At 38.0% G+C, this 10,790-nt stretch overlaps 1 protein-coding gene across 1 annotated transcript; it reads left to right on the top strand.

The window, feature by feature from the left end:
• The first annotated feature begins 909 nt into the window (after nt 1-909).
• LOC116510756 (protocadherin beta-16-like) lies at nt 910-10,302 on the top strand. The gene is made up of 3 exons (XM_032220404.1): nt 910-3,327; nt 3,528-3,632; nt 10,006-10,302. The coding sequence occupies exons 1-3, from the start codon at nt 910-912 to the stop codon at nt 10,300-10,302; spliced, it is 2,820 nt and encodes a 939-aa protein (XP_032076295.1).
• The last annotated feature ends 488 nt before the right edge of the window (nt 10,303-10,790 follow it).

The following is a 10,790-nucleotide window of genomic DNA, read 5'->3' as shown; positions in this document are numbered from 1 at the left end:
TTGCCTGCATGGATATCACTTGCTTGGAGGGGGGGGGGGTTAGAGGAGTGCCAAGATGCCAAAATGGCCTCAGGAGATGCTGGCCGAGATAAGGAGTGCCGGGGAGGTGAGGGGCAGGGCCAGCCAGTTCACTGAAGTGCACACAAAGTTAACAACAGGTTTGGTTAAACTGGGCTGAACCAGCTGAATACCACCTCTGGAGATGCCATAAGGAAGAGCGGGTCACCTATTGTCCAAAGTACCTGAATGCAAGACAAGAAGAATTTTTCCTAGAAATAAGACAAATTTCCTTACAATCAATCTGTAGAACAGCCTTCAGAAGCTGTGGGTGTTCTATCACTAAAGGTTTATAAGAAGATATAGTAGTTTTTCTGGAATGATAGAGGGTCTCCTGGCTAGAAAATTTCCAATATTCCTTCCAACCTATTCTATTCTATTCTATTCTATTCTATTCCCACACAACAGAAACTACCTAAAGAGTCACTGGATATGCCCACAGTCATTCGAAACTCAACTGTGAAATGACTTGATTACAACCTTTATCAATAATGTTGATGTTCTTTTGTGCAGATTCCCACTGTTTTTCTATATAATTAAATAGTTAAAAAAATAATCTGTTTGGTAGGCTAGCTAGTGGATAGATAAAAATGGATTGAATATGACTAAACAGTACAAATAGAATTTTTGCCTAGTTCACCACATGGTGGCAATATTAGCAAAGAAATTTAGTTCTGGTCTGCTCGCTCAGACTTAGGGCAGAACAGTAATATAAAATAGAACAAAAGGACTCTTTGGCAGTGAAACGTTTGCAGATTATACAATTTGATACAGTTTGAACAATTAAATCATAAAGGAAGGAAAAAAGACTGAATTTTGGGGCAGAATTTCAGCCTACAAGAGACTGGAATCATGGAGAATGGCTTTTGGAAAAGGCAAGGTCTGTATGTCCTTCTCTCTTTTTCATTCCTTAGAGTAATGTGTGCTTCAATTCGCTTTTCTGTCCCGGAAGAAAAGAAAAAGGGGTTTCTGGTGGCTAATGTGCTCAAGGAATTGAAACTGAAAACAGGGGAGCTTACCACACGCAAAGCACATTTAGTTGCTGAGGGCACTCAGGAATACTTCCACCTTGATATTCAAACTGGGAATCTGTTGATTAATGATAAAATAGACAGAGAAGCTTTATGTGGCCAGGATGATCCTTGTCTACTTCTTTCTCAGCTTGTTTTGGAAAACCCCTTAGATATGTTTAACCTTGAAATCAAGATAGAAGATGTGAATGACAATGCACCCAAATTTTGGAAAAACAATGTGGAGGTAGACATTCTTGAGACTGTTCCTAAAAGTACAACGTTCCCCTTGGAACCTGCCCAAGATGAGGACTTGGGAGAAAATAGCATCCAAAATTATACTCTTAGTCCCAATGAACATTTTCACCTGGAAGTACATAAGAATGAAGACGGGGATAACAATATATACCTTGTTTTGAAGAAAACATTAGATAGGGAGAGGATGTCACACCTTGAATTGATTCTATTGGCTATTGATGAAGGAGTTCCAAAGAAAACTGGCACAGTTCAAATTAATATTAATGTTCTGGATATTAATGATAACTTTCCTTTGTTTAGTAAGTCTGAATATAAGGCAAGAATAAAGGAGAATCTCCCTAAGGGAACTCTTGTGATTAAGGTGGAAGCTACAGATCTGGATTTGGGTTCAAATGCGCAAATCCTCTACTCGTTCCATCAGGTGCCTGAAAGAATAAACAATTTGTTTTATTTAAATGAAATTACTGGTGAAATAACTGTTTGTGGACAGATTGATTATGAGAAAGAAAAGAGCTATAGCATGAACATCAGAGCAACAGATGGAGGGGGTCTTTCAGGGCACTGCAAGACACTGATAGAGGTTGAAGATGAGAATGACAATCCCCCAGAAGTGTCCATCATATCTCTGATCAGCCCTTTAAAGGAGGACTCTCCCCTGGACACAATAGTGGCCCTCTTCAATGTGAGAGACCAAGACTCTGGAGACAACAGCAAAACGGTCTGCTCCGTGCAGATGAATCTCCCTTTTGTGCTGAAAGCCACCACAAACAACTTTTATCAGCTTGTGCTCCAAAGTCCCCTAGACAGAGAGACGGTCACTGAATACAACATCACCATCACTGCCATTGACTGGGGAGCTCCTAGGCTCACTTCAACAAGATTGATTAACGTTCAGATCTCCGATGTCAATGATAATTCTCCCCTTTTTGAAAAGTCTTCATATGACATGCAAATCAGGGAGAATAATATTCCAGGCTTGTTCATTGGCTCAGTCCATGCTCTGGATCTAGACACAACCCTGAATGCTAAAGTGAATTACATAGTTCTGCCTGGGAAAGGTGATGGCATGATGACTTCTTACATCTCAATCAACTCTGAAACTGGAAACATGTATGCCCTCCGATCCCTGGACTATGAGCAGATAAGAGGCTTCAGAGTCACTGTGGGGGCATCTGATGGTGGTTCTCCTTCCCTGAGCTCAGAAGTGATTGTCCGAATCCACATCATAGATGAGAATGACAACGCTCCCTTCTTCCTGTATCCCCTCCAGAACAACACATCCCCATGCAATGAGCTGCTTCCCAAGTCAGCCGAGGCCGGCTATCTGGTCACCAAGGTGGTTGCAGTGGATGGAGATTCTGGCCAAAACTCCTGGCTTTCCTATGAATTGCTGAAGGCCACAGACCCAGCCCTTTTCAGCATAGGAGCGCAGAATGGGGAAGTGAAAACCAGGAGAGTCCTGAATGAGCGAGACACAAGTAAGCAGAGGCTGGTGATACTGGTCAGAGACAACGGCCTTCCTCCGCAGACCAGCACGGCGTTGCTTAATGTTCTTCTTGTGGATGGCTTTTCGGATCCCTTCCTGAGGAGGGTGGATGTCAGTGTGCAAGAACCGGAAGAAGATAAAACCTTGACCAAGTATCTGGTGATCTGCTTGGCTGCAGTCTCCTTTGTGTTCCTGGTCTGCATTGTTGTGTTTATTGTGGTCAAAATCTTCAAGAAGGACCCACAAAGCCATTTTACTGCAGCTGTTCCTCACTTCCCACCTGCCGGTTCTGATACTCCAGGGAACTGTGCTGATTCACAGAATGGATCGCTTTCCAGGACTTACCGTTATGATGTTTGTTTGACTGGTGGATCCTTAAGTAGCGAGTTCCGATTTCTCAGGCCTCTCTTTCCTGTCTTTTCGGTGGGAGATGTTAGCGTCCCAGAGAACAGTGGTATTTCTGCAGGCATCCAAGATACTTCTGAGCAGGTTGCAGTTAATGGCGCAAAGAAAGAGGTGAGGAAAACATGCAGTTAATCTAACGTCTTTCTATTTATTCCCACTTTTTGTGGTTTTGCTCTTTTGATTATTCCTGAGCAACTTTGTTGTTATTTGTTGAAGAACCACAGATCTGTTTAGAGCAGAGATCACCATTCATTCCATAATTTTTGCATTGTTTTAAAAATCTATTTCTGTTTTTTGATTATCTTTTCCAGTATGACTTTTTGCAACATGGAAAAATGTGGGGACAAAATGCCAACATACTGGGATTTTTACTCGATGGTTGCAAACATAGTTTCCAGGCATATTTTCCTAGTGCAGTAGGAAAGTAGTCTTTTTCCTCCCCCTCCTCCTTCCACCCATCCCAATTTCCTTAGGTACAAACTTGTAACATACAAGGCAAATCTCTTAAGTTATTTTAACCATAATAATAAAGAAAGTGTAAACGTTTTTGTCAACAGACTAATAAGAATGGATTTTTTTTCTTTTGAATCTGTTTGCAAGTTCTGCGTATAGATGCTTTTTCATGCTTAAACAAACTAATGTACAGTTTTCACTCAAGGCACATATTACCAGGCTTAAATTATTATTCTTTGGACAGATAATGCATAGACTATTTGGAAAGATGGAAAGAAAGAGAAGTGGTTGCACATTTAGAAAATAATGTAACAAACAATTCCTTTTCTGAGACAGTAAGGTAGAAAGGTGATCTTGTGCCAATCTCTCTGTGTGTGTGTTTGTGTGTGTGTGTGTGTGTGTGTGTGTGTGTCTGTTTGTGTGTCTGTCTGTGTGTCTATTTAAGACTTCTAATGTTAACACAAACAACAGAGGTGACAGTGGGCAACATTGTCTTGTCCCTTTCCTTATATCAATAGAATCTGTCAGTTCCCCATTTATCATTATCTTTGCTGTTTGTTTATGATATATAGCTTCTATGGCTTGAATGAATTTCTTACCAAAGCCCATCTGCTCCAAATGTAATAACATAAATCGCCAATTCACGTTGTCAAAAGCTTTTTGTGCATCTAAAAATATCAAGGTCATTTGTTTTTCAGGGTGTGCCTCATAATATTCCAAAGTGTCCAGAATTATTCTCAGGTTATCTTTAATTTGTCTCTTTGGCAGAAACCCATTTTGATCAGGGTGGATAACATTATTTAAATATCTTTTAAGTCTTTCTGCCAATATTGAAGCGAAGATTTTATAATCTGAATTTAGCAGGGAGATAGGGCTATAGTTCTTAATTTGTTGTGGATCATCGTCCTCCTTTGGCACAAGCGTAATATATGCTTCTGACCACAATTTGGGTATCCTTATCTTTAACATGACTTCGTTCATAACTTCTAACAATGGAAGATTCAACAATTCCTGTAATGTCTTATAAAATTCTCCTGGCAGTCCATCCCGACCTGGAGCCTTTCCATTATATTGTTTTTTAAGTGCTTCAGTTAATTCCATCATTGTTATATTCCCTCCTAGCATCATTTCAGTTTCTTTAAATATCTGGGGTACATTTGCTTTCTGCAAGTATTTTTTGACTCTTCCCTCCTCTATGTTCTCTTGTTCATACAATTTTCCCTAATAATCTTGTACAATTTTTTTCTTCTCTCTATTTCCATAGCAAATTTGCCCTTGATCGTCTATTAGTTGCATTGTTTTTCTTGATTCTCTCTCTTTTTTCAGTTTATACGCTAACCATCTACCTGGTTTGTTTGCATCTTCGAAGTAGTTCTGTTTAGCACCTCTAGGTTTTTGTGCTAGTTCCTCCTTTTCCATTAGCCCCATTTTATGTTTAATTTTGCCCATTTTTATTTTAATGTCCTTTTTTTGTGGAAGTTTCTGTAACTCTTTTTCAAGTCTCTTGTAATCATCCTCCAATGTTTTAGAAGCTTGTCTTTTCTTAGTATTTCTTTTCCTTGTACAGTCTTTTATCAAGCCTCTAGGTAGGCATTCATTGTATCCCAAAGGTTCTGCATTGATGTGTCACCTTTTCTGTTTTCTTTAAAAAAAGAAAGCCAATTCTTTCTCCATTTTCTGTACAAAGTTCTTTTCTTTTAATATGGTATTGTTTAAAGTCCATCTAGATCTTCTACTTTGTCCTTTCCATTTAATTGTCATTGGATTGTGGTCTGCCCAAGTACTTGTTTCTATATCAATTTCCTGTATGTTAAATATCAATTCCGTTGACATCCATATCATATCTATTGTAGACCATAATGAGTGTCTATTTTAGTAGAAAGTATATTGTCTAGTTTTAGTGTTTCTTTCTCTCCATACATTTTTTAAATCTATTTCATCTATCATTTTAAAAAAGGATTTTGGAAGAGTCTTTCTACTTTGTTTTATTGTTTTTTGTGTTTTATAGTCCAATTTCTCATCTACTATTCCATTAAAATATCCCATCATGCAGATATTAACATAGTCCAATCCAATTATTTTCATGTGTAATTTTCTATAAAATTCTTCTTGATTGTCATTTGGAGGGTAAATTGCTATTAAAAGTATTTTCATATTGTTGTCCATAATTTCCACCATCAAGATTCTTCCATCATCATCTGTATAAATTTGTTCCGCTGGAATTGTATCTTTAATATTTAAAACCACTCCTCTTTTCTTACATCGTGTCAACACAGTAAATATTTTCCCTAGCTTTAGCTGTATCAATATTTGTTCATGTTGCTCTTTAATATATACTTCTTGTAGGCAGATGATATCAAATTTTAATTTTTCTAATTTATGAAATGTTTTCCTTCTTTTAATAGCTGATTTGAGTCCATTTATATTAATTGTAATCAATTTTTTCTCTTCCATATTTATACATTATAAGAATGATTTGCTGCTCTAGTAGATCTCAGTTCTCGTTGTTCTCTAGGCTCCACACCTTCTTCTTTTTCAGTCACTGCTAGACATTCCTCTTGGAATTCAATTAATGATTCTTCTTTTTGTGTCTCCTCTTTCCCTCTAAAATATTCTGCATAAAATAGTTCTGCTTTCTCAATTGAATCTATTCTGTTTCTTTGTCCTTGCTATACAAACATGAGACCTTCTGGTATCAGCCATCTGTAATTAACGCCTTTTTAAAGTAAAATTTTAGTCAAAAATTGATATTCTCTTCTCATCTCTCTCACTCTTCTTGGTACTTGTTTCAGGACCACAATCTCCTTATCTTTATATTTCAATGTTTTATCTCTTGCCATCTGTAGTATTTGTGTTTTGATTGCTTTCTTAGTGAATCTTATATGAACTTCTCTTGGCAGCTATTCCTATATTGTAGAAATTATTAGGAAAGGACAGAATTTCACTAAAATACATACTTTGCAACAGTTCATTATTATATTATCACCTGGTGTTTAAAGATTCTGTTGATATTTTTTTAATTCATGGAAACGCTATTATAATCTGTAAACCTTTTTAATTATTCTGAATTGAATTTAATTCTTTGCTAAGTGTGATTAGACATACAAGGAATACCGAAAGCAGAATCTCTCAGTGCACATGCAAAGAACAAAATAATGGTAATTATAATAATAATAATACCAATAAGTGGAGAGTAAGAAAGATAAGAAAAAAAAATACTACAGCTGTACTATGTGGGTAAATACACATAGGCATTAGAAAACACTGTGAAAATAAGTCCATAAAAGGTTTCCAGTCACTAATAAATCAAACAAGCTAATTTTGCCATCTCTGCTAGTTCTGTCATGTTCACCAACCATTTCTCTAGATTCTTTCCATTTTTGTACATATAATAGTCGCACAAGAGTGATCATGTAAAGTAATAACTAGAAGTGAGCATGGGTTTGTTAAAAACAGATCATGCCAAACCAAACTTATTTCATTTTTCAACATAGTGATTAAATTAGTAGACCAGCAAAATACTGTAGACATAATATACTTAGGATTCAGCAAGACAGACAAAGTAGACCACAACCTACTTTTTGGTAAGCTAAAAAAAAGTGGCATAGATAGCATAACCACCAGATGGATTTGTAACTGGCTGACAAACCATACTCAATGAGTAGTCTTTAGTGGGTCTAAGTCTACATGGAGAGAAGTAAGCAGTGGGGTACCACAAGGTTCCATCTTAGGGCCGGTATTCTTCAATATCTTTTAAAATGACTTAGATGAGGGGGTAGAAGGGGAACTTACCAGACTGGACACAGAGTCTCTGACATTCATGGACAGATTGTCACATTCTGAAATGAATCTAATGACCGACATAACGAATTGTTTCCTGAAAAAGCCCACTCCCCTTTCGCTCCTGTCTTATTTCCTGTAGGAGGGGCCAAACACCTTCCACCTGTGACTTTACTCCCAAGTCTACCCTGAATTGTTCTTTTTTTCTGGCAGCTCTGCGCATGACACACTGGGAACAGGCTCTAGCTGTTCTTCTGCCTCACTGCTGTCTAGCTCCGTAGGCACCTGATCACTGTCAGACGGCCTTGGCTCTGATGCAGAGCCCTCATCTGAACCTTTCCCAGTCTCCAGGACTGGCTCATGCTCCTCCCTAACTTCCTCACTGTCCAACTCTGCTGCCAGCTCCGCTGGCCACTGACGGGCCACAACATTGGGCATGGCTAATCTAGTGAAGAGAAAGACCATGAAACACCTGATAGTATAGCCAGTTGGACAAATAGGTTTAAAAACAGCTTTTACCCATGGGCTGTCAGACTCCTAAATACAAATACAATCACTCTAGGCATACATGGAAACATATGACTGGTTTCTCCCTAATCACTTGTATAAGGACCATTGTCTATATTATTCATGTTATCTTGTATTTTTGATATGGATTGCACCAGTAGAGGCTAAATCAATTTCATTGTAGAATGACAATAAAGGTTGTTGTTGTTGTTGTTGTAGATGAGCCAAGGTGGCGCAGTGGTTAAATGCAGCACTGCAGGCTACTGCTAGATCAGCAGTTCAGCGGTTCAAATCTCACCGGCTCAGGGTTGACTCAGCCTTCCATCCTTCCGAGGTGGGTAAAATGAGGACCCAGATTGTTGGGGGCAATATGCTGACTCTCTGTAAACCGCTTAGAGAGGGCTGAAAGCCCTATGAAGCGGTATATAAGTCCACTGCTATTGTTATTATTATTATTATTATCCATTAAACATGAAACTCAGTCAACCGAACATTCAAAAATACATCACAAATACCATTGACTGGTTAATGGTTGACACAGATTGCTGCCAGCGTTCTAGGTATCAACCAAGTACCTTCTTAAAATATACAATGTTCTGAGTAGCACAGGTTTTTTTGCAGTTCCACTGGTGTTATTGCAGGAAGCTGCAATTTGTTGATGTATATTATAAAATTCTTGGACCAAGGTAGCCCTGATGACAATGGGTATCACTGTTACATGTTTCATCCATAATCAGGTAGTTTGCGATGGCCAAGTCACTGTATTTCATGATTTCTTCCAGTTCTTTTTCTTCGACTTTGGCATCTCCTGGTACCGCGATGTCAATAAATTGTATGTTTTGGCCCATATTACAAGTGTGATATCTGGTGTGTTGTGTTCCAAATGATGATCCGTCTGTATTCAAAAGTCCCACAAGATCTGCACCTTCTCATTTTCGGTAACCTTTTCCACTTTGTGCTCCCATGATTTTTTGGATATAGGTAAGTTGTATTTTTTACATAATGACCAGTGGATTAATTTAGCAACTCGGTCGTGTCTAGCTTTGTAATCAGTTTGTGCAATTTTGCTGCATTCATTAAATGTGAAACAGTTTCAACTTTGTTGTTGACAATCCAGTTTGGATTGTCAGTGGATTTTTGTACCTTTGCTTTCATGGCATTAGCTTGTAGTGCTTGTTCTTGAGCAGCGACTATTAAACCTTCCATTTCTTTCTTGATGGTTCCCATCTTAAGTCATATCCGTGTCAATTGTCATTACATTTTCCTTCAATGTTTTTCAAGTGCTGTCCATGCAAAGCTTTGGTTTTCCATCTATTTAATCTTTCATCCAGCTGTTTTTCCTTATATTCTACCTTTGTTTCTGTTGTTTTTATACTGTTTTCCGTTTTCACGGCCTGTAGCAATTTCTATGTACTTTGGTTCACATAATCATTCAAACTTCATTTTTTCTTCTTCTACAGTTTGATGGATTTGCAATAGCCCCCTGCCCCCTATTTTTCTTGGCAGGTACAACCTGTCAATGTCACTTTGTGGATGTAAAACGTTTGTGCGTTTTCTGGTCCAAGTTTTCCAGTTCAGCCAAAGTTCATTTGATGATTCCAGCTGAGTAGTGCATCACTGGAACTGCCCATGTATTAATGATTTTAATTATGTTTCCAGCATTCAACTTTGATTTTAATATTTTGCAGACCCTCCTTTTGCATTGATTCTTTGACTTTTCTATTCAAGATGTTATCTGCTTCTAATATGCCTAGGTATTTGTAACCATCATCATTTGCTAATGTTTTCACTATGCTTCCATTTTCCAGTTCTATTCCTTCTATTTTTTTTTTCATTTTCCTTGCTACATGGATAATATAACACATTTTTCAATTCCAAAGTTCATTTTGATGTCACTGCTGAACAGTTGAACTGTGTTGAGTTTTGATTTAAATTCACTGAGGCTTTTTGCATACAATTTTAAGTCATCCATGTATAGTAGATAGTTTATCTTGCCATGTTGACTTGAGATTTGGTATCCCAGTTTTGTGTTTCGCTGTTGGAACTCAGAATGGGGAGGTGAAAACCATGAGGCTGGTGAACATCCGAGACAGTTTCAAACACACTCTTATTGTGGCAGTTAGGGATAATGGGCATCCTCCACAGTCTGCCTCTGCAACCCTAAGGATTCTTCTAGTGGACGGCTTCTCTGATCCTTACATGAAAATTATGGAAAATCCTAAGGATGAAGTCCCTCAGGAGGGAGATCATACTCTAACACTGTATCTGATTATCTGCTTGGTTGCCATCTCATCCATTTTTCTGCTTTCTGTCACTGTGTTTATTGTAACCAAGTTTCAGAAGTGAAGGAAGTTCATAGGAAGTTCTCATTTTGCATCAAATTTCCCTGGGGGACCAAATTTGCAAGACAGGTATGTGAATCCTAATACTGGGACATCTTCCCAGGCCTACAGCTATGAAGTGTACTTAGCTGATGGGTCTCTGAACAGTGAGTTTAAATTCCTTAGGCCTTTCTTTCCTGTTTTTTATTATGGAGCATCAAAAAACTCTATTGAAGTCCCAGATTTGTAATGTTTGCCATGATCTTCCTAATCAATCAGAGGAAAAGGAGCACATATCCCAGGTGAGAATAATTATTAATATAATTAAGTTATAAAGCTATATAATTGGAATGACTCGGAAATAATTAATTTTTCAAAATAAAGGGTTGTCTATTAGCATTTATATACAGCTTCGCAGTGTTTTACATCTTTCTCTGAGAGGTTTACAAAGTCAGCATATTACCCCCAACAATTTGGATCATTTTACTGACCTCAGAAGGATGGAAATCTGAG

The sequence above is a fragment of the Thamnophis elegans genome, chromosome 6, assembly GCF_009769535.1.
Source record: "Thamnophis elegans isolate rThaEle1 chromosome 6, rThaEle1.pri, whole genome shotgun sequence".
Taxonomy (NCBI): Eukaryota; Metazoa; Chordata; class Lepidosauria; order Squamata; family Colubridae; genus Thamnophis; species Thamnophis elegans.
Note: the sequence above shows the minus strand (reverse complement) of the source record. Positions and strands in the feature narration are given on the sequence as shown.

Excerpts from the sequence above, each read along its gene's own strand:
- LOC116510756 (XM_032220404.1), top strand. The coding sequence starts at position 910 with ATGGAGAATGGCTTTTGGAAAAGGCAAGGTCTGTATGTCCTTCTCTCT. Across the intron at positions 3,328-3,527 it reads TTAATGGCGCAAAGAAAGAG|TATGACTTTTTGCAACATGG; the intron begins GTGAGGAAAACA and ends TATCTTTTCCAG. Across the intron at positions 3,633-10,005 it reads AGGCATATTTTCCTAGTGCA|AATGGGGAGGTGAAAACCAT; the intron begins GTAGGAAAGTAG and ends GTTGGAACTCAG.